Source organism: Manihot esculenta, chromosome 10 (assembly GCF_001659605.2).
Source record: "Manihot esculenta cultivar AM560-2 chromosome 10, M.esculenta_v8, whole genome shotgun sequence".
Lineage (NCBI taxonomy): Eukaryota > Viridiplantae > Streptophyta > Magnoliopsida > Malpighiales > Euphorbiaceae > Manihot > Manihot esculenta.
The window spans coordinates 6,048,713-6,073,270 of NC_035170.2; the positions used below are offsets into that span (position 1 = coordinate 6,048,713).

Consider the following 24,558-nt stretch of genomic DNA (forward strand, 5'->3'; position numbering starts at 1 on the left):
GTATTGAGAGATAGATAGCCTGCAACCTCTTGAACAGTCGTGACATCCTTAATTTGAAATTGCCAGGCTCTTTTGGATTAAAGATGCAGTTATTAAATTTTTTTATATAATGAACTTTAACCATATATTTATAAAATATATTTTACCTTCTGACCAAACAAAAATAGTTAGTCTTATCCTTTTAGATAATTAACCACTTAATTTTTACATTTATTAAATAGTTAATGATGTATAAGATGACTAAAAATACCTTATTCCTAATCAATCTATAAAATTTGAAAATAATAATTATTTAATTTTCTAAATTTATAAAATATAATTACCTTGATCTTCAGAATTTTAAAATTGCAACTGTTTAATTTTTGAAATTTATATAAGGGATTAAATTTTAAATGATTTTAAAAAAATTAATTGAAATCCTTAGGTCAATAATATATTTTTGTCAGTAATAAATGAATACAACTTTGAAACCAAAGATGGAGGCTTTGGTTTACCTGGCATAGAAACCTTGACCTCTCCCTTTACCCAGTTTCTCTTTTGACATAAAGAAATTCTTAAAAAAAAAAAAAAAAAAAAGCAGAAAATGAATCCACCTAAGAGGTCAAAATTTTCGCACTCAATAAACGCCTGAAGAAGAACCCAACCAAATTGCTTGCAATCGAAGGTAACCCTCTGTTTCTTCACTTTCAATCAATCAATCCTTATCTTCTTCCTTCTCCCTTCTCTCTCATGTCCACGAAACCCTAACCCACTTCTCCATTTCTTCTCTTTCTCTGACCTCTTTAATGGGTCGGGAAACTTCTACGCCGCCACAGGCACAAGCACAGGCACCTGCTGCAGCGATAGCACCTGAAGGAACGATGAAAACTACGGCTTTGGCACCTGGGTTTCGATTTCACCCTACGGATGAGGAGCTTGTTAGTTATTATTTGAAACGGAAGGTTTCTAATAAACCTGTCCGTTTTAATGCTATTGCTGAGGTCGATATCTATAAAAACGAGCCTTGGGACCTTGCAGGTTACCCATTTTAATTTCTTCACTTCTCTCTGATTTTTATCATATATGTAAATTTTATTTTATTTTTTTAAATTTGGGTTGAGCTTCTTCTTGTTAGTTCCCTTATTTCAAGAAACAAGTTTCAGCTTGGCTTGCTGGTATTATTGTTTGAAAGTTTGTTTCTCAGTGCTCTTTTTAGCTTGTGGGTTATTGGTTGTATTAGCTATTCCCTTTTCTTATTTATTTATCTATTATTTCCTGGTTATGCTAGCACTGCTTATGTAATATATGTGGTTGACTGGATATCTATCCTCTTTAAAGAACTATTTTATTTTTTTTATTTATTTTTTTCACATTTACCCTTTGTTTGGCATGATTCACTTTGCAAGGAAAGATTTCAAATGAATTCTTGCAAAACATGTAAGATTTCAACTTCTTTTTTATTAAGAAAAGAAATCAATTGAATTAAATTCTTGATTCCAAATGGAGGGTTAAAGTTATTTTTGTATGTTATTTTAATTCCCCTCGGTTCTTACTATTTGAAACTTTTGGGATTGTAGATAAGTCATGGTTGAAAAGCAGAGATCAGGAATGGTACTTTTTTAGTGCCTTGGACAGGAAGTATGGGAATGGAGCAAGAATGAATAGGGCAACAAGTAAAGGATACTGGAAAGCCACTGGCAAGGATAGGGAGGTCCGGCGTAATTCCCAACTCATAGCAATGAAGAAGACGCTCGTATTTCATAGTGGGCGTGCCCCAGGGGGGCAGCGCACCAACTGGGTTATGCATGAATACCGCCTTGTTGATGAAGAATTGGAAAAAATTGGAGCCATGCAGGTGAGCCAGTAGGCAGAATTGTTGTTAACGGTTTATGGTGATGCAGGTTTTTATTTGCTTGCATAGAAAGGTAAGACATTGACTAGAAAATGTCTGTTGGAAATACCATGTATTGTTCTGTCACTATATGGATAAAGAAACATTGGGTTTGTTATGTGTAAAGTTGTGTGATATGAATGGGTGATATCCAAACTAGTTTACATTCTGGGATCTTAAAAATGTGGGGCTTGACAGCTTTAGTTGTTGCTATTCCCATTGCATTTCTGAGCAACCAAAGTGCATTGCTATTTTTGTTGGAAATCTCACGGTTGTTGCTTGTTTGTTATTCGTCTTTTGGGTGAAGACCGATTCATATGTGCTGTGTAGAGTATTTCACAAGAACAATATAGGACCCCCAAATGGAAATCGTTATGCACCTTTTATAGAGGAGGAGTGGGATGATGGTGTGACAGCTCTTGTTCCTGGAGAGGATGCTGTGGATGATGTGCCTGTTCATGATACTTGTACAGAAATAAATCGTGTTGAGCAGGTATGTTCGCTTTTTTGTTTATGTTTGCTTTTTTGTTTATCTTTCCATTTCTTTTCTTGAACTAAAGATGCTAAGTTTGGTTTTAATGAAAATAATCATTACATCATGGTGTAATTATGTCCAAAATATGTGATAGATGAGGGAGGCAATAAGGCAGTAATATAATGAAATGAGACACCCAAACAAAAAAGAGAAATGCAACTAGTAGGTTTTTTGCTGACACCTTTGTGAAGTCAAGTTATATATTTTCCTGGTGAGTGATACACACATACTATTAAACAATCACTATTTTCGCGCTGCATTCCCGGTCATGGTTATAGGTAATGAAAATAGGCCTATAACAGCCGTAATGGTAACGATTTATAGCTATGTAATTTTTTTAAAAAAATTTGCCTAACTCATGAATTAAAAGAAATTTAAAGTTATGAGTATAACTAAGATACCCAATCAAATAATAAGCATTAATAACATCAACTAAAGACATTCAATCTATCATTATTAGACATTTTTAACAATAATTAATTTATAGCTAAAATAATAATATAGATAACATGGATAGTAAAAAATAAATTTTCATACTCCAAATTTAACAAAAAAAAAAACTTGACATCCAACATTATTTTATTTAACAAATAAGTAAAACAAAGATAAATAACTCAAATTTTATAGTGTATAAATATATAGAATTAGATAGTTGATGATCTTAATTTAAGAGAAAAGAAGTGAGACATTTGCAGAAAATAATTAACTTTTAATAGAAATTTGAGAAAAGTGATATACAACAGTATAAAACTTTCCAATTTTAGAAAAAAAAATTGAGTTGTTGCCCTCATTTGGCTTAAAGAAAATTAGTTAACAGATCATTACCATTACTTAACTGTAAATAATGGACACTACTGTTATATAACGGCCATAACGACCGTTACAGGAACAAATTTTTCTTTCCCTTTAAATAAAGGATGTAACGGTAACAGGAGAGTCAAATACCTATAAATAATGGCTGTTATGTAACTGAACGACCTTTATTTAAAACCATGATGAGGATGGTAATCACTCCATTACACCAACAGAGAGGTAGAACCTGGGTTCAGGGAATTGTGGAATATATTTGGCAAAATTATGCACCAAGAGGTGGAATGCCTATGTTTCAAGGAGGGTTTAGGGTGCTCACTATTGGTGTTAAATATTATATATGAAACCTCAACTCAGTTAAGCCTTGATCCCAATCTAGTTGCATATCTAGGTGGTTCCTTCTATCACGATACATTGATACAAGCATGTGTACAAGCATCAGATGTAGTGCCACCCATGAATATTAGGGGTTTATAATGGGAAACCTATCTTATACAAGGCTTTATGAGTTAGCAAAAGAACTAGATTCATCCTTTAAAGTTTGCATCCATCTACCTTTAAGTTTCTCTATAGATGGTTCTACATTCACGTAAGCTTTAAAAATTTGCGTGAAAGGAATTGCTTCTGTCTCATCCTCTGCCTCTCTACTATAAAACCCTCCAAGTAGAACTCTTTTTCTAAATTTTCATACGATCCTTTAATATATTCTGACTTATTAGGCCAACTACCAAAGACTTCATTATTTAGGAGCAAGCGATTCATCTTACTCTCATGATGATGCATCCATTTGTCAATTATTTTCCTTGTTGCATGAAATTATCTAGTGCAAATAATCCTTCCCAAGCTGCTTCTGAGTGAAAAAAAACATGCCTCTGAAGGCAGCATAGTATTTAGTTGTTTTATATCCAAGGGATGGGTTACTTTGCGCACATCAATATTTGGTAACTGTATGTTGTACAAGGAACAGCTCCCCCCCCCCCCAACACACACCTCCGCCTCCCAAAAAAAAAAAAAAGAAACAACTTTGAACCTTGTTGACTATTCCCTATATTGTGCCATAAAGGCCTAGCCTCCATATGCAGAAGATCCTTTTGAATGATGGACCCAAAGATATTTATTTTATGCAATACTAAACAATCATTCAACAAGTCTTGTTTTGATAGCATTGAATCCAAACAACAGAGCATAACTAGTGATGTTATAGGATGGAGTTGCTACTCCAATTGTGGTTCCTGCCTTTTACAAATCTGGATCATTTTGTTTAGTATCTCTACATTTGGATTTAGCAATCACTATATGGCATAATTTTTTTAACAACAGGAAAAGTGATAAGAGTTCATACTCTAATTTAATCTAATGTGCAAACTAAAAACAAGAAAACCGTCTAGAAAAGGAAAAAGGGCTCCTTACTTGAGCACATCTAGTCTGAGTGATTAAGTTCTTCAAAAATTGACCAAATAATCCTCAAAGAGCCCTTTATATTTTATGTATATCTCTCTATTATAAACATATTCTCATCCTCAATTACTTTTATGTTTATGTTAGGTTTTAGAGCCTAACAAAAGGGTATTTAGCAGAAAGAAGAGAGTTTAGAGAGAAGAGGGAAAGAAATTAGGGAGAGAAGAGATGGGGCGGGGGGGAGAGGTTGAAGTCTTGCATGGATTTTGAATAATAGGATAACGAATGGAAGAGTTGCTACCCCCTTTTATACTCTCTTTCCTGCTTGCTAGAGTAGTTATAACTGCCTAGATTCTCAAAGTTTCCCTTGAAAACTAGAGCCAACCTTTGTTGACTTTTCCACACTTTTACACACATCTATTCACACTTCATATTCACTTATAATCCCTATACTTCTTCCTTTAATGTCTAACAATACACTTCCTTGAGGGCATTCTTCTGAAATTCTGGAAATTGAGCTTGATCCTCCAATGTTGCATCTTCTAGGGCCAAGTTAGACCATTTAATGAGTCATTGCAAGACCAGATGACCATTTCAGGACACAGTTCTGGCTTGAAGAATGTGCTCTGGAGCCACTACTGTTTCATCTTGAATAGTGGTAGGCAGCTTGGTCCTTTTTGAGAAGAAACACATGAAAGACCGGACAAATGGAGGCAGAGGGAGGCAACTACAACTGGTATGCCACCTTTCCAAGCCTTTTCTCAATCATAAATGGCCTATAATACTAAGCTACCACCTTCAAACCTTTCCTTAAAGCTATTGAAGTCTGTCAATGTGGTTGAAGTTTCACGTAAACTCAACTTGAAATTCTCTTTCACTTCTCTTTTTGTTAGCCTGCTGCTTTATCTCGAGCACTTGTTGCCTCTACTGGAAGCTTCCATAGTCAGAAATGGTGAATTACTAATGCTAGTGCCTGGAAATGAAGGTGGTGTATACCCATAAAAGCTTCAAATGGTGACATCTTGATGGCACTATGGAAGCTAGAATGGCACCATTATTCAGCAAATGGCATTGCTGCTGATGCACCGTGCATCTCAAATAGCATTCTAAGCACTGGTTTGAACACTTAGTTAGTTTGACTATTCTTTTGTCGATGATATGCACTACTAAAAGACAATGAAGTGCCTAGCTGTTTGAAGAACTCCTGCCAAAGCAAACTTGTAAAAAGCTCGTCTCATTTGATACAATGGAGATGGGGGCACCATGCAGCTTGTAGATATTTTCCAAGAAGACTTTAGCTACTGTGAAAGCAGTAAAAGGATGTGCTAGGGCCAAGAAGTCACCATACTTGTTGAATCTGCAAAATTAGTGAATCTACAAACCACTACTAAGATGAGTCTTTGCCTTTTGATTTAGGTAGTTGCTTTATAAAATTCATGGATGTGTTGCCATGCATGGGAAGGAACTGGTAGTGGCTGAAGTAATCCAGGATATGAAGCTGTTTTCACTTTACAAGTAACTCACACAAAACCATGTTGCACAAAACACTATTGCACCCACTGCAGAACATTAGAGTGCAATTTAGGCCAATAAAAGTGCCTTTGCAGCCTTGAATAGGTATTATTTATACCAAAATGGCCTCCTATAGGGCTGTCATGATACATGGCTAGTAGCTGCTATCTCAAGGTACTAGAAGACCATACATAAAATCTGCTTTTGTAATATAATAGCCTTTGTTTATACTCAAACCTTGATGCAATCTTTGCGTTCAGAGACAGCTGTGAGATTAGGTCTATAGCCTTATCATCCTTCTTGTAATTGGCAGCAAGTGTGAATCTCCAAGTACTTGCAACCACAGAAGAAATTGCACATAATTGAGAGGATGCTAAAGTAGGTTGCCTGCAAAGACCATTGGCAACAAATTCTCCACCCCTTTCTTATAAGGATTTTATAATCCAATCCAAGCAACTTGGAAATACCTCTCTATTGCAAGTTGGTATGTAACATTTGCTCTAACAAGTATTTGATTCTCTCATGGTCAGTTTTATGTAGAAGGGTCCTTGCTCAACATATTGCCCCCATTTGCTCACAACAAATGTGATGGCTAACAACTCTTTGTCATATACTGAATGCCCTTTATTTCTAGCCTCAAATGTCTTGAAAATAAGTGCAATAGGATGTCCATCCTGCTGTAACAAGCCTCTATTCCTTTACTGCTTGCGTCAGTTTCTACCACAAATTCCTTGGTAAAATCGGGTAGAGCTAAGACGGGCCGATGCCATTGCAATCCTGAGCTTGTCAAAAGCTTCTTAAGCAGTTGCAGACCGTTGAAATCCATCATTCTTCAATAAATCTGTCAAGGGTCTGGTAATCAGTCCATATTCCTTCACATATTTTCTATAATAATCAGTCCATATTCCTTCACATATTTTCTATAATAATCAGTCCAGCCAAAAAACTTCTTAGTTCCTTGACAGATTTAGGTGCTTGCCAAGTTACCATTGCTTCCACTTTAGTTGGATCAGTTGCCACAATCTCTGCACTTAATATATGACCCAAATAATCCACCTTATTCCTGTCAAAAGAGCACTTGGACATCTTGGCAAAGAGCTGCTGTTGTTGGACTTTAAATATTGCCTCCAAAATGCTGCAAGTGGCTTCTCAAGTCCGTGTTGTATACTATATATCATCAAAGAATACTAACACAAACTTCCTCAATCGCTGAAAGATGTGATTCATTAGGGTTTGGAAGGTGATAGGTGCATTTGTTAGCTCAAATGGCATGAATTTGAACTCGAAATGGCCATAGTGTGTTGTATGAGCTTTCTTAAGAATGTCAGGGGGGATCTTAATTTGGTGGTAACTTGCCCTTAAATCAATCTTAGAGAACCAAGTAGACCCATGTAACCCATCAAGTAAATCATCAATTATTGGGATAGAAAATTTATTCTTAATAATGGCATTATTAAATTTTCTATAATCTATGAAAAATCTTCGAGATCTATCCTTCTTTTTCACTAGTAAAACTTGGGAGCAAAAAGGATTGGTGCTTGGCTGAATTACTCTAGATTTCAGCATTTAAGAAACCAATGTTTCTATCTCAGTTATTGGTGATGAGGGTACCTACATGACCTAATATTAATAGGCTTGGTCCCTGGTAGTAAAGGTATACTGTGGTTATGGGATCTAAAAGGGGTTAATGCTCAAGGCTCTCAAATATCCCTAACATATTTGTCAATGAGTTGCTGTAATTCAGAGGCAAGATTACCTTTTTCCAGGGCAAACACATTTCTAGAAGTTCCTTCCTTGCTGCTAGTCAGTTGCTGCTTCATGGAAATAGCATGAACACAATAAGAACTTGCATTCCCAGCTTCACCTATCCATTATCTTTACCCTGCTGAGGAACAATTTCTTTGGGAAGGGACAGGATTTCTGAATTTTGCACCCCATTGTCTCCTTGGGAAGTAGTGGAATTGGCCCTCACCATAGCAACATTCATTCCCATTATTAAAGCTTTCAGCTCTTTAATAGTGTTCTCCAAAGACGTGACAGACTCCTTAGTTTCTTGCATTTCTTTTTTTATGTTGTCCATATCATGTCTCACCCCTACTTGCAGGTTCTTGAATTTTGATCTTAGCACTTCCACTTCCTTTCTTGATCCTCGAAATTCAGATGGAAGGCTTTAAATTGCTCCTCATCTCTGCCAGCCTTACTGCTTCTTGACTGCCCACAGCAGACTAGCTACCATCTTGAATTCTTTCGAGATTTGCCCAGCAAAACTCAATCTCTAGTACTAAATGTTAGGTTAGTACTAGAGAGAAGAGAGAGAAATTAGGGAGAGAATAGATAGGGGGGGGGGAGAGAGAGAAAAGTCTTGTATTGATTATTGAGTGATAGGATAATGAGTGCACGAGTTGCTACCCCCTTTTATTCTCTCTTTCCCACTTGCTAGAGCAATTATAACTGCTTAACTGATTCTTAAAGTTTCCCTCCAAAACTAGAGCCAACCTTTGTCGACTTTACACATCTATTCACACTACATATTCACTTATCACTACAAGAAAACAAAAAAGTAACACCGAAATTTACTGGTAAAATTATTAAAAAGGTGGTAGCTAAAGTAAATTACTGATTACTTACCAACCATTTAAAATATCGACAATGAAATTACCGACCGTTTACCGATGGAAGGTCTTTGTTATATTTTTGCTTTTTTGTAATGTATTATTCCTAGACTTCTTCCCATAATATATACAATTTATTATTATTTACCTTCTAAAATCTGGAGAAGAATATTCTTGGAGGAGTGAAAAGCATTTATTTATTTATTTTTAATATGATAATGAGGATTATGTTACATCACATAGAAAATCTAGGAACCCTACCAAGATTTTGACATAAGCTTTTGCTTTAGGGCAAAAGTTGCAAGATACAACAGACAATTCTTCTCCAATGCTTGGAGGAAGATGGGGTTAGGTTAAGAAGCACAGTTGATAGGTGAGCCAGATGATGGGGATCTTTTAGAAATTAAGGGTGGTAGAATTTTGAATTTGATGTATAGGCATTTTGATGCCATGGGAACAAATTATGACAAGGAATATGTTTGGTTGGAAGGACCTGTTATAATTGTCAATAAGAGGGTTTTCCATTAAGAATGTTCTATCAATGGACTTTATCATATGCACGACACATTGATCTTGCTAGTTTTTGGTTTTATGGTTTGATAAGTGCTGGGTAGCTGTTAATTTTTGGTTTAAAGTTTATATGTTCATGGATGTAGCAATAGGATACTGGATTCCCTATTAGTACTTACATGGAATTAAGTTGGATTCCATGGTAACAGGCTGTTTGAGCAGCTGGAAGCAATAGTATGAGGTAGCTTGAAGATCTCTTTTTATTGAAGGTATATGTGCATGTTTGTTGAGCATATAATATGCAGAGTTGTTGGATGAAAATATTCATTAATTGAAACTAGCAACAAATTTTAAAACGGGATGCTTGGAGAGGATCAATGAGTACTCTTCTATTGTTTTTCTTCATGATTTGGGTGTGTGTTAAGGTCCCGGATCATGGATAGCATCACGGGACAATTAATAGGGGAGGAGCTCATCACAGGAAACTCTTAACACCTTAGACTTGTCAATGAGAGAGAGTCTCAAGTCTCAAATGTGTCTATAATTAATTTGGTTGCTTTATTACTTGTGCATTAACCCCATATATATATAATGAAGGTTGGACAATAGAATTAGAATTCTTTACGAATTAGAAGTCCTGATAACTAGAAAGTTTATCTTAATTTAAACAATAATAAAGATTGGTAATAATCAGAAAGTTTATCCTAATCTAATAATAGAATTAGAAAATTTATCCTAATCTAAATAAAGGTTTGATAACAATTAGAAGGTCTCCCTGATATGTATAACATCACTTTCCTCCCAGAGAAAGAGCTTGCATGAAGCTCAAATTGTAGATAAACTTCGCCAAAGTGATATAGCATGTTCCTTTTGGAAACATCATCTTTTGTTGTCGGCATTTGATCATCTTGCTCTACTTCCAATAGAAAGAATTTCTTACATTGACGTCCTACAAAATACAATTCATTGTCATTGTAAGAAAGACATTTGGCCCTTCTTTCCACCATTTCAGATCTAGTGAGCTTTTTAATGTACAAAGAAGCAATACTTATTAATTTTAAAACTTGACATATTGGTGTCATCCACACAAGTGCCAAATGATCCCTTCGTAATCTCAGAAGGAAGCATTTTAGATTCCCATAATGATACCAATTTGTTGTAATCCCAATTCACAAATCGTGTCACAGGACGATTAATATGGAAGGAGCTTATCATAGGATGTTCTTAACATCTCAAACTCGTTAATGAGAGAGTGTTAAATCTCAATGTGTTTATAATTAATCTGCTTCTCTCATTACTCATAATTAACCCCATATATATAATGAAGGTCATACAATGGCATAAGAAATCTAACAAATTAGAAGTTCTACAGTAGTTGATAATAACTGGAAAGTTTATCCTAATCTAAACAATAATAAGGATTGGTAATAATTAGAAAGTTTATCCTAATCTAAATAATAACAAAAATTGATAATAATTAGAAAATGTATCCTAATCTAAATAATAATGAAGACTGACAATAACCAGAAAGTCTATCTACAAATGCAAATGATTCACAATATTGATCATAGTTTATATTTTAAACAGGTTTTATTCATAACATATGTGAATGGAATAAGATGACTTTCAAACTAAAATATGCCATATTTATCTTTTTTAGCTATTGAAGTTTGAGGAGAAGTGGAGATTAGAAGCTTTCTGTGGCTGTTTTCAGGCCTCAGAATGTGCACGGTAACAACCAAAACTATTGAATATAAAACACAAATGGTCAAGGAATTTAATAGACTAGCTAATCATGCAATCATTAGGTGGATTAATTTAATATGAACGACTGATGTATTGTACAATAATATTGAATATAAAACACAAAATGATAAGAACAAGGAATATGTCATATGTTTAGTGGGATCAAATGTAAACAAACAAGTATCTGCAGTCTGGTTGCAGAATGAATGGCTATGGGATCTTGATCCAATAATTCTACAAACCTGTGAATATATTTTTGCAAGTTTTGAAGGCAAATGATCCATCTACACCAACTTAGGACTTAGGAGGAAAAACAATTGTGACTTGTCTTAAAGTCTCCAAGTTCACTCCTTTGGCATTGCAGCTGAAGCTTGTTCGTGCTCTCTCTGTAGTTCTACTGTTCCATTTCAAGCTTGATAAAATTGTTTTTGTCATATATTGGCTTGGCCTATTTGGACTGAAAGTAATGGTCAAAGGAGCTAATTTTAGAAATGCTTTTGCTAGAACTAGGTTAGATATGCTGTTGCCACACCTAGATGGATATGAACAATTTTAAAGAACTGTAGATGCAGTATCTAACCATCTATAGTAGGACCAATTTGAGATGCTTTGTATTGTAATGACGATAAGCTGATGGTGGATGCTATTAGTGTGTAGTTATTTTACTGGCATATTTTGCAAATTTTCCTTAATTTAACAAGTGTAATTGAGTTGGTTTTAACTCTTGCATGATTAAATACATGCTATTTATTTTCAATGTCTGAGCTTCAAAACTTTTTGCATGTTTAGAAATTAATAATATACTGTGCAAACATAATAAAGTAAACAAAGAAAAGAAAAAGAAAAGTCGAAAAGGCCTAAAAGGTTCACCTAATGCTTGCTTGAATAATATCAGTGTCGCAATATTGACCTCACCCCATAAGTTGAAACATCTAGTGTCTATTCTATTTTGCTTTGATTGGTCCTATATCTATCATCTTTCGTGGCAATAATACTTCAAATCTGATTTTACAATTCAGGTTGAACATATCCTGAAATGTGATTTAAAAATGTTAATCTTGTCGTGCAGGATACTCATTCCTTCAATCGAGATCCTCTTAATATCAACGAACTTCCTAAGGACTCTGAAAATATTAATGAGTTTCAAAAAGATGATTTACTATTGTGCAAGACTGAAAGGGTGGATGATTATCCTCCTTGTGTGCTTAATACAGAGGCATCCTTCCCCCTGCTCCAATATAAAAGAAGAAAGCATAATGGTGATACTGTATCAAACCGTTCAAACGCTTCGGAGAATTCAACAAGAACAACTCAGGATCCTTGCTCATCTACAACATCAACAGCTGCAACAACAACTACAGACACAACAATGACGACTGCTGCAGCAACCACAACGGCAATATCTGCATTGCTGGAATTTTCTCTGATGGAATCGATAGAACCCAAAGAGAATCCCCATGTTCCTCCACCTAGACTTGATACTACAAGTCTCGATTCCTCAGTGCCTCCTAGCTGCATGAAATTTATCAATGATTTGCAGAGTGAGATCCACAAGATAACTGTTGAGAGGGAGACATTGAAGCTTGAAATAATGAGTGCACAAGCCATGATTAACATTCTTCAATCTCGAATTGATTTTCTCAACAAGGAAAATGAGGATTTGAAAAGGAGTATTGCAGATAAATAGAAACTACCCATGATATTGCAATCTGGTTATCCTGATGTACAAATCATGGGTACCTGGCGCGGCCTGTTCCCTTCCGCGAAGATGATATGAGGGTATGTAAAATTAGGATATTATTGTTGTTTGTTTTAATAATTAATGTTGTAGGAATATTGTAATGTTGGATTTTATCTATCTGTAATGGCAATTTTAGACTGTTGAATTCTGAACTTTCACCATATTTAGTCCCTGCCAATCGTTTGTTTTAGTACCCTCTGTCCAGAATTCAGCTTTTTTATCCCTAATTCCTTTCGTCTGGAGTTGTTCCTGTAGTGATTAAGCTTTATCCGTTCTGATCTCTCATGATCAATTCCATTTTCTTAGTCAGTTCTACATCTCTGCAACACTTTATCTTTTCTTCTTCCTCAACAGGGAAGATGGGAGTAAATTTTATCAAACCATTTACTCAAACCTCGGTCACTGTTTCAGTTTAGTTGCTTAAATTTAATTTGTTAAAATAATAAACAATCAATTTAACTGGCATTGGCTTGAATGCATCCTTCGCCCTCTTCTACTTTCAAACAAAAATGTCATTTTCTCAATTTACATCTATTCTATTTCAAGTTAGCTGTGTGCATGGTTTAATCTTCTACTAGGTTATTAGGAGAATGATTGGATTGCCCAAACTGTTAGTTCTGTATTTGGTAAGTTCAATTGACAGCTGGTAGGTAGTTACAATTTCCTTTTTGAATAATTTTAATTTTAGAATTTTTTTTTCATCGGTTGATAATTAATATACTTTCTTTTTTATTTAGATGATAATATTTTTTTAATATTTATTAATTATAAAATTTTTATAATAGAATAAATTTTTAATAAATTATTTATACTTATAAAATAAATATATATATATATATATATATATATATATATATATATATATATATATATATATATATATATATATATAATATTTAAAAATATGATTGTTGATAAAATATATTTTATTTTTAATATGTATTTATATTTCAAATTTTAAATTTTAAATAATAAAATTAATTTTTTCACATTTAACTCAATTTTAATTATTTATCTCAATTAATTTTGATAAAAAATTGTTTAATCCACGTACCATGCCACATATATTATTCTTTAAAAATCTATTTTATAAAAAATTTTAAAACGTCAATGTTAAGTTATATTTATATTTAAAATTTTAAAATTTAAATATTAGAGCTTTATATTGATTTATTAACCTAAAAATACTATAAATTTTATGATTTTTTTATATTTATAGTTAAAATTTTTAATTTTGAATAAAAAAAAATTTATTTTTAAAATTTATTTTAATTGTAGCAATTTTTTAAATTAATTTTAATTAAATTTAAATTACTTTACATAACCCGTCACATATCATCATTTTTACTGGATAAATAATTTAATTAACTTAAATTAAATATTAATTAAAATTCTAAATCCTTAAATTACTTAGATAATTAACATTCATTTAATGAATAAAAAAATCAAAATCAAAATCAAAATATTTAAAATTTGAATGGAATAAAATTTAGCTACATGGCAAAAATATCAAAAGAGAGAAATCTTTTACCATCAATTTTCTTTGACATTTTCAAGGCTGTACTTTCTTTTAAAAATACATTTTGCACCATATAAATTTATTTCTCAGAGATAAATATATTAAAATACAAATTTATTTACATAATAAATCAATTTTTACATTAGCTTCTTTCCAAAATTGAGCATCAAAAGAAGCATTAACATCCAAAAATTTAAAGTTCATTTTCAAAAGATTCTCAAATTCATTTTGCACAGGTGTTGATAAATATTATCAGCTTTTAGAAGAATTTTAAAAAAAAAATAAAAAAATTAGTGTTTTTTATTTTCAACTACAGTATTACATTGAAGTATATTTATTTTTTAAAAAATTATTATTTAGTTTGTATAATATATAAAATTTATTAATATTTTTATCGATTTTGAAAAATATACTCAAATATCTTTAAGTTTTAAAAAAATTTATTAATTAATTTTTTTATTAATTTTAGCCGTTACATCTTTTACTATTTCGTTGATGTGATATAAAAAAATTCATTAATTATTATTTGAGTTTTACAAAAATATCCGTTAATTAATACTTTCACTAATTATTATTCATTTTATTTCATAAAAATTATTGAAAAAAATATATTGACCTTTGTATTCAACACGTATTTCACACTTTTACACACTTTTGCAGTTAATATTAATAATATTAGAAATAAAGCTGATAAATAGCATTTTCTTAATATAAGATAATTAGTATGTCCTAACAATTGATTGAAAAAAACTTAAAATTTACGTTATTTTATATTTTAATTTAAACCTTTAAATTTTGGATGAATTGACTTAACATTTTCATTTAGACCTAATTTTAGTCAATTTTCAAGAATTAAAGTTTAAAATTTCAAGTAACATACTAAATATAATATTTTATTATTTTTTTAAGTATAAACTAATTCCATATATAAAAATAATATTAACTCATATTTAATTTTAAAGATAATACTAATTTAACCGGTAAATATGTATTTTATAACTTTAACAGTAGATAAATTTTATTTTGCAGTAATAATTATAACATACATATAATTTTTAATTAATTTATATATGGTGCTATTTTAAATTAAATAATATCCAGCAACGGGAATGTTTGGCATCCTATTTCTTTATCTTGTTGGTGCAGTTGCCGCATATGTTTTTTGCTGATGACCTGTTACTGTTTGTGGATGCATCAATTAACCAAATTACCGAAATTATGTCATGCTTACAGAGATTTAGGGTGTATTCAGGTTAGAAAATAAATCCTGCTAAATCTAAAATTCTTTTCTCTCCCAATGTAGACCCGGCCATGCGCTCTGCTATCTGTGATGTAGCTAAGATACAAATGGTGGATGATTTGAGCTCTTACTTGGGTGTTCTAATGGTCCATGATCGTTTTGAATAAGCTGTTGTTTGAGCCGTTACTATTACACATGGATACTCATTTAGCCAGCTGGAAGACTCAGATGGTATCCTTTGTTGGTCATATTACTCTGGCAAAATCTATCCTTATGGCACTTCCCAATCATATCATGCAAACTATGTATCTTTCCAGATCCGTCTACGATGAATATGATAAAAAGATTAGAATTTTCTTTGGGGTGATCAAAGAGGGAATAAGAAGGTTCATCCGGTGAATTGGGAGCATGTAGCACTGCCAGTTATCCGAGGAGGCTGGAGGTTTTTAACACAGGAGAATGCCTTATGGGTGAAGATCTTGAAAGCTAAATATTGTCATGGGCTCACCTCAATGACCTAGGGATGCACTCCTGTTCCTCTTTAATATGGCAAGGTATTATTCATACTCTACTATTTCTCCGAAAGGGGATCTATATGGCTACACAATGGTCATTTTACGAGTTTTTGGCATGATGTTTGGCTTTGTGATAAACCATCGAGTGAATCAGTTATTAGGGCCATCCCTATGCCATGTAGCAGCTATCTGTGGCGCACTTTTGGAATGGCCAAGGATGGAAATGGGAGCTGTTGCATGACTTGTTACTTGATACTATTTTACTACGTCTAGAAGTCATTCTCTTATCCTTTGATTACACGACTGTGGATAGATTCGCATGGAAATACACGTCCTGTGAGAATTTTTCAGTAAAATCTGCTTATTAGCTTACCCTTGAGGGCATGGGTGCTCAACCGAATGCTTTATGGCGTATTCTATAGAGGTTACAGGTACTTCAACCTCAACATGTTCAAATATTCACTTGGTTAGTAATTAACGGGCGGCTTATGACTAATCCGGAACGACTTAAGTGGAAGTTCACATCTGACGTTTCTTGAACGCGGTGTGGTCACTCTTGTGAATCAATTCTGCATGTGCTACGGGACTGTCACTTTGCAAGATGTGTTTGGACGGTTGTATGGAACTAGGACTCTGCTCTCAAGTTTTTTCACATGTCCTGCTCTGATTGGGTTGTTCATGGTGACACACTTGGGTTTATCCTTGGATGGACCTTCTTTTACCATTCTCTGGTTTGCGGCCCGGTGGCTATGGAAGTGGCGTAACGATTGGATTTTCAGAGGGATATCTTACAATGATAACTCTTGTATGACTAGTATTAAACATCAAGTATACACTAACTTCCAAGCCTAGAAGAATCAGATGGACCCTAGTTTGGTATGCAAGCATAATGTTGTTGTTGTCTCATGGCAGCCACCTCATTTTGGATGGTGGAAGCATGTAAGGGAAACCCGGGTTGTGAGAGAGGTGGTGGAGTCCTTCGGGATGATCATGGCAGGTGGTTACAGGATTTCTTCGTACGTCTAGGAATTTGCACTTCCATGAAAGCTGAGCTTTGTCCCTTATTACATGGTTTATATATCACTTGGAATAGTGGCTGTCGAAAATTAGTAGTTGAGTTGGATTCTCGCACAATTCTTCGTCTTCTCTCCTAAGATGTGGAACCTTATTTGAAGCTTCGTTGGTGTTGCAGTGCAAGTAATTCCTTGGTTGTGATTGGCACGTCTCTCTTCGGCATTGTTTTCGGAAAGCTAACCAGGTAGCGGTTTGACAAGAAAATAAGGCTGTAGGTGTTGAAGGGATACTCTACCTTCTCTCGCATCCTTTTGGTGAAGTCATGCCTTTCTTTCTGTGGGATTGTCAGGGTTTGTCTACCCTAGAGTTGTGTAATAGTTGGCTCGATTTTCTTTTGGATATACTATTCTTTTGCATAAAAAATATTTATTATAAAATATTTATAATTATTATTATTAAATAAAATCAATCACCGTTGAAATTGTAGACTGCATATTTAATAATTGTACCATTTATTTTTAATTTTTATTTTAAAAATTATTTAAAATTACATCGAAATGCAAACATAGAACTTGAATCTGGACTCACCAAAATAAATAGATTATTTTCCTTCACTTGAGAATAGAATGGAAACACACTTTTGTCTGCATAAATATGTGTAGTAGCATCAGAATGTATCACCTATTCATTCATATTTACCACATTATTCACGTGAAGAATGATTATCATACTATACTTTTTGGTCTAATAGTTAAATAAATTTAAATTTTATTAATAAAAAAGAAATTGATATGCTAGTTTTTACAACTAAATTATATGTGTGCTAACTTAATGTGTCTGCTTTACGCACGTGTTGACTTAATAAAATGAAATATTACACATATGTTCTTAATGAATCAGCAATATACTCGTAATTGAATATGATCTATTACACACATATGTATACTTTTAATAACTCGTTTTATGGACATACTTGCTTATGAAAACAAACATATATAATTCGGCGTGCTTACTTGTTTCAATATATTAAGTATTTAAATAGATAATTATTCTCATTTCTCTCTGTTCAGTTTTTGTTATATTGAATAGCATGATGTCCTCCTTTGCCAAAAAAATAAAAAAAAGAAAGCAATTACCTTTTTTCTTAAAAGTGGATTTTTCAGTTTGAGCTTATAATCATATTTATTTTCATATTTTTTTGTTTTGTCTTGTAAAGCTTGTTGCACCAAATGCTTTGGAAAATCTAATTTCCTTTGTCAGCTTTGAATTATTTCTTATTAATATATATAATAATAATAATAATAATTATATGAGCGATTAAGTCTGCAAATAAAAATTATTTATATTTAAGCTTTAAATTATTATTTATAGTCATGAATTAAATATGATAATTTTTTTATTAGTATCCCAACAATAAATTCCTCATGAAAAGTAACATTTTCATTTTTGAAGTCTTCTATAAATTTGTAGTACTCATTAATATGCATATTGATTTATATGTCCTTGCCATTTCTCTATTGTAATGATTGCCAATGAATTTTTTGTTTTTTGCCAACATCTTTAGCATAGTTTTGTTTACCATTGCTTCTCAAATGTCATTTATTTCCTTGTCAGAACTATAAACATCAAACAACTAGAAAGTAGGTGAGGGCATTCGGTTGGTTCGATTTAAAATCAAACTAGATTGAATAAATTAGAAATTAAAATTTTAATATTTATAAAAATTGTGACTTCAAAAAAAAATATTTATAAAAATTGAACCAAAATGATTTTGGTTAGAAATCGAATCGAACCGAACCGGTCTGATTCGATTCTATTCGATTGAATTTGATCGGTTTCGATTTTTAATAAATTTTTTATTTTTTACACTTTATTTTTAATATTTTAAAACTTAATTAAAATATTTTAATCTTAATATAATTTAATTTCTCTATATTATTGAAAATAACATATTGGTTCAGTTCGATTTTTTAGATTTTTTCTGATCAAAACCAAACCGAACCGAAATAACTGAAATTTTTGAAATTAAAAATCGAATCGAACTAAATTGAATAAAAAATCGAACTGAATTTTAAAATTAATTCGGTTCAATCGATTTTTTTGATTTAAACCGAATACTGCTCGCTCTACTAGAGATGATACTGAAAATGGTATACTTATATATCTTATTTGCATAAAGCCACAACAAAATTTTTATTTGCATAAAGCCACAAAACAAATTTATGAGATGGTACCTCAACTGACTTAGAGGTGGTAAAATTAGTTTTGTAGCAAGGGAAATCAGCTTACGTCTCCAACAATTAATAAAATTTGCTGCTAGGAACAATAATAAATAATTAGTAAAAAAAGTAACTCTAGGAAAAATTAAAATTTAAATAATTATAATTAACTAAGATAAATTTAATAAAAATTATGTTGATATCACTACAATAAATATTAGAATTAGCAGTAAAAATGATATGTACAAAGATAATAAATATATTTTATAAAATTTAAAAATTAAATAATATATTTTTATAAAAATCAAATGTTAAAAATTATCCATCAAAATCCAAGAATGTTAACTGATTTTTTTAAAAATGAATATTAGAATCAAATTTTTTATTTGTCTGAAAAAAATTAATGGTAGAACGTAAAGTCGCTGCCGAATGCTTGGGGTCCAGTATATTTTATTTATACATAGAATAACTTTTTGGAATTTTTTTTAAGAAAAAGGAAATGGAGGAAATGCGTGAACCGCACCCAATTTAACGAGGACAAGACTGTCATTTCATGCTCACTCCTTTCGAATGCAATTACGTAAGATCCATTCCTTAAGAGCGTCTTCCATGAGACACCGCAGTCAAACCCCTCTCGTCCCAAAAGAAAAAGGAATCCAATTCCAAAATTCCTCTTTTTTTCTTTAATTAACTTCATTTTAAATTAATTTGCAATAACGGCTGTAACGGCAACAATCTTTTACAGCTTGTTGAGCCGTTAAGCAAATCAAGATTATTGAGATTTGAGTGGAGATAAATTGATAGCATCACACAAGACAAAAGTGAGCTCATAAATGATGACCTTAACGTCCGTCTTTTGCGTGCTGCTAACGTTTACTATTTTGGGTTAATTTAAAATTAAATTAGTTCCTTATTTAAAAATTAACAAAATTTATAATTACAAATTTAATAAAGTTATTTTCTATAATTCTTATATTTAAAATAAAAAGATTCAGACCCTTTCATCTGTAGAAAATCCAACGCTTTTTTTGAATTTTTTTTTTTAAAGCTGAGAAGTATTATTTTGTAGGTGTCAATTTTAGAAATAAAAAATTTAAAAACTATTTAAATTTTTTAAAAAAGATTTAAAATGTTTAATTGTTTCCCAATATTTTATTTTACAATAAAATAAACATATTTTCCATGCTTTTTCTTATTTGCTAGAAAACTGATTTTCTTAAAAAAAAAATAACAATATTTACAAAATGAAAATTTAAAAATTGTTTTTCCTAAATAAATACCCGCTTCTTTTTTCATTCAAAAAGTTTTATTTTTTTTTAGAAAAAGAAATCATCATTAAATAAAATGTGTTAGTCGAATTAAAATTATTATTATTATTATTATTATTATTATATAAATAAAAGATTCAAATAAAACTCTGTCCTGAGTTTAGTAAAAACTAACTTAAAATAAAAATAACATGTAATTTATTTTTCTCGAAAAATTGGTAAAATAAATTGATAAAATTATAAAAATGTTTCTTAATAATTATAATAATTTTAATTTTGCAAATTATAAATATTCATTATTATTTTATAAAATCTACTAGTATTTATTTTTATTTTATTAAATTGACACGTACCCATTTTTCATTTATGATTCTATACAAATTATTCTGTGATTTTCGCCACCTAACAACTGTGTGGGTGGGAAGTAGGGAGACGCACATGCACTGCGGGTGATACTACAAACCATACCTTCTGCAGTGACTTTAACTTTTCTCTGGCCTTCTTTTCCAGGAAAAATCACAACTCAGGCTTATGTATATATTAATTGAAGACCCAATTCTACTTTTTCCTCCAAGCTAATGGTGTTTCTCTCCTCAATTCCACCGTCATACTCCGATTGAAATACCTAGTTCCCAAATCCCTAACCCTAACTTTATTCGCTTTATTTTAAATTTCCCATTTCGAATTCCCTATTTCATTTTCAACCTGTTATACTCTCAACTTAAAACGATTCGCTTTTCGCTTTTGGTTTTGGTATCGACTCGGTAGATGGCCCGTGGTGATTCAGCGACTTCACTGGCTCCTGGGTTCCGATTTCACCCCACTGATGAGGAACTTGTTCGCTACTACCTCAAACGGAAGGTTACCAATAAACCCTTTCGGTTTGACCCAATCGCTGTTGTCGACATCTACAAAACTGAGCCGTGGGATCTCCCAGGTCTAATTGTGTATCTAATCTCTCGATTTACTATATTAGCATGCTTGTTTAATATGTACAACTGCCTTTTTTTAGAAAAGAAAATTTGTGATTTTCTTTCTTCTGTTTAATCTATTGTTAATTTTCGAGGTATTTTCACTTATTTATTCTGAAAGTTTGATGGTTAATATGGTATAGTAATTGTAATTATCGCCATCAATGGAAGGTTCTGGGTTTCATGTTTCTGAATATGTGGAAAATTTTCCTCTTTTTTGGGTTTTAGATAAGTCAAAGTTGAAGAGCAGGGATTTAGAGTGGTATTTTTTCAGTATGCTGGATAAGAAGTATAGCAATGGTTCTAAGACAAACCGGGCCACAGAGAAAGGATACTGGAAGACAACTGGGAAGGACCGCCCTATTCGCTGGAACTTCCGAACTGTGGGGATGAAGAAGACCCTTGTGTACCATCTTGGACGGGCTCCACGCGGTGAGCGTACCAATTGGGTAATGCACGAGTACCGCCTTGCTGATGAGGATTTGGAGAAAGCTGGAGTCGTTCAAGTAAGATCAAACACAAATTGTACATCCAGTTTTTCATGCAACTTTCTTGTCCTTCAATATTGAAACTGTATTTTATACCTTATCATGCCTTTGTTTGTTTGTTCGTCCTTGGATGGGAAAGGATGCATTTGTACTGTGTAGGATTTTCCAAAAGAGTGGAACAGGGCCGAAGAATGGAGAGCAGTATGGGGCTCCATTTGTTGAGGAGGAATGGGATGATGATGAAGTGGTGGGTATGTTGTTACCTGGGGAGGACATGGTGGTGGCTGATGAAGTGGTACTTGGTGATGATGTATGTGCGGAAAATGACCTTGACCAGGTATGTACTTTTACTGACTGTTCTGATGTGTAATATGGAAATGTTTAATTGAAAACTTAATGGAAGCAAATGCAAGTGATATGAGAAATGATAGTTTTAAGTCTAGGAAATTTGAACAAAGCTATAAATTGAGGTGAACATGAATGTCCTTGTGGATTTATCTGCATCTGTAGAGCGTGCAATGAGAATGTATCACAATTCAGTTGCTTGGTTAAGCAGTAGACACTATTTTGGTTTTGAGCTAGGATCAATTTTAGGAACAAGAATAATAGAATAGGTTTGCTTTTTGAAGAGGCACCTGAGAAATTTAGGATATTAGAGATTCTTTGGTTTAATTGAGGTATAAAACGGCTGGAACATTGACAATTTGTCATTAGGGGATTGAAGTTTTGAGGGCTATGACAGTAAGAAAGAATAAAATCAGAGGATTGCTGGATTGCTTTGAGTAATGACTTCAATTACCGTCATAAATTTTTTAAATTTCTGAATGTGTGGGTTTTTGGCAGAATGTTGATGGAGTTTCATCTGAAAATGCTATCCTTCCTGTGAACTACTACCATGGAGAAACAAACAATTATGTGGAGGCCTCTGGAGATTTAAGTGTAGATGATCAGAAGCCTATAATTGACCAGGGGACAGTCCAGTATGGTTCTGATCTTCCAGATGATCAAAGCTTATTTGTTTTACCTGGGCAATATGACATTGATGCAAAATCAGTACGCCATGAATATATTGCTGAATCAAGCAACAATGCTAATGTTGTTGAGGACAATTTCATGCTTGATGAACCATTCTTTGATGCTATTGATAATCTTCCATTCAGTGAAGGATTGTTCCTGGAAGCTAATGATCTGTCAAATCTTGTGGAGCCAGATTCTACTGGAGATTCTACAATTTTTGATGTGGTTGATGAGTACCTCAATTTCTTTGATGCTAATGATGACAACCTGACTTTTGATCCTTCTGAACTTTTAGGCACTGATAGTACTGCTACTGATCAAGCTCCTCTATCTGAGAATATTAAGGTAAAAAGTCACTTCAATATTGCACTACCCTGTACTTGTTGGTTGGTCATTGAACTGCACACCATTAAATAATTTCCTTGCAACAGGATGTGAATGGAGGAACTGAGGAAGTGCCAATGGCAACTGAAAAACTGTTAGCAACATATGGCAACACTGATGCATCCTCCTCGAAGCAACAAAAGCCAGAGGCGACAAAGATTGAGTCGGGTAATTTAGATCCCAATTTGACCTTTCATTATTATTACTTGAGTAGTCCTTCCCCATATCAGTTTGGAGTAGTGAGCGGAGGACAGAAGTTATGATATTCTTTGGCCTCTACTTTTATTTTTCCCTGCTTTTGGAGTCTCACTGTATGTTGTTTGTGATGCAGATATCAAATACCCATTCATGAAGCAGGCCAGTCACTTGTTGGGCAGCATTCCTGCACCTCCTGCATTTGCTTCTGAGTTCCCTATCAAGGATGCAGCTCTACATTTAAATGCTGCACAATCATCCAGCTCAATTCATGTTACTGCTGGTGTTATTAGAATAGAAAACATCACTTTTGGCAGCAGTGGCATGGACTGGTCATTTAGCAAGAATGCAAATGTCAATGTCATCCTCTCTTTTGGCATGTTGCAAGACAATGCAAGTTCAACTCCGACCAGTTTGGTGCCAATAGGGAGCTTATTCACGAGCAAGACATTGTCTCTCTTGTCGCAGAGCTGGTTCTCCTTGATGTGCTTTTGGGTCCTAATTCTTTCATTGAGTTACAAAATTGGGACCTGCGTTTGTACCAAGTAATGTGCATGGTCGTTGAAGTTGGCCTGGATAAACTCAAACTGTTCCCTTAGTTGAATTCTCTCTGGGGATTGGCTGATCCTGAATCCCATATTAGGTTACTTAGAACAGCAAACTGTTACATATTCTTTATATTTAACTACCAAACCTGATAGTTGGTGTGTTTTGACCTACATTTTTCATTGTAATTTCATAGAAATGCACACATTACGTAATTGTAGGATAGAATTTTATGTTACTTATATGTATAACCTGCTTTTAACTGTTTGGCTCAGTATTATAGATAGTTTGTGAGGACATCCTTAATTAGGAAGTGTGTTAATTCCCTGATGATATGCTTGGGAAGATTATTTGCAAGTTCTCTTTGAAGTGGCACATTCAATTCCAGTGGCTTCTTTTACGCTATCGTCCTGTTCAAATAAATTTAAGCTGATTGGCTTATCATCAT

General features: G+C 33.0%; 2 protein-coding genes across 3 annotated transcripts; both read left to right on the plus strand.

The window, feature by feature from the left end:
• Positions 1-517: 517 nt before the first annotated feature.
• Positions 518-12,924, plus strand: LOC110624784 (NAC domain containing protein 50). 2 transcript variants are annotated; one of them, XM_021770104.2, is made up of 5 exons: positions 518-664; positions 816-1,017; positions 1,557-1,834; positions 2,178-2,363; positions 12,063-12,924. In XM_021770104.2, the coding sequence occupies exons 2-5, from the start codon at positions 861-863 to the stop codon at positions 12,678-12,680; spliced, it is 1,239 nt and encodes a 412-aa protein (XP_021625796.1). In that variant the 5' UTR covers positions 518-664; positions 816-860; the 3' UTR covers positions 12,681-12,924. The 2 variants fall into 2 exon arrangements, with proteins under 2 accessions (XP_021625796.1, XP_021625795.1); XM_021770103.2 differs by having other exon boundaries at positions 572-1,017.
• Positions 12,925-21,063: 8,139 nt separating this feature from the next.
• On the plus strand, positions 21,064-24,419 carry LOC110623871 (NAC domain-containing protein 78). The gene is made up of 6 exons (XM_021768879.2): positions 21,064-21,446; positions 21,709-21,986; positions 22,108-22,305; positions 22,812-23,330; positions 23,417-23,537; positions 23,701-24,419. Exons 1-6 carry the CDS (start codon positions 21,278-21,280, stop codon positions 24,111-24,113), a joined length of 1,698 nt encoding a protein of 565 aa, XP_021624571.1. The 5' UTR covers positions 21,064-21,277; the 3' UTR covers positions 24,114-24,419.
• Positions 24,420-24,558: the final 139 nt, after the last annotated feature.

Excerpts from the sequence above, each read along its gene's own strand:
- LOC110623871 (XM_021768879.2), top strand. The coding sequence starts at position 21,278 with ATGGCCCGTGGTGATTCAGCGACTTCACTGGCTCCTGGGTTCCGATTT. Across the intron at positions 21,987-22,107 it reads AGAAAGCTGGAGTCGTTCAA|GATGCATTTGTACTGTGTAG; the intron begins GTAAGATCAAAC and ends TGGATGGGAAAG. Across the intron at positions 23,538-23,700 it reads GGCGACAAAGATTGAGTCGG|ATATCAAATACCCATTCATG; the intron begins GTAATTTAGATC and ends TTTGTGATGCAG.
- LOC110624784 (XM_021770103.2), top strand. The coding sequence starts at position 786 with ATGGGTCGGGAAACTTCTACGCCGCCACAGGCACAAGCACAGGCACCT. Across the intron at positions 1,835-2,177 it reads AAAAAATTGGAGCCATGCAG|ACCGATTCATATGTGCTGTG; the intron begins GTGAGCCAGTAG and ends TTTTGGGTGAAG. Across the intron at positions 2,364-12,062 it reads AAATAAATCGTGTTGAGCAG|GATACTCATTCCTTCAATCG; the intron begins GTATGTTCGCTT and ends CTTGTCGTGCAG.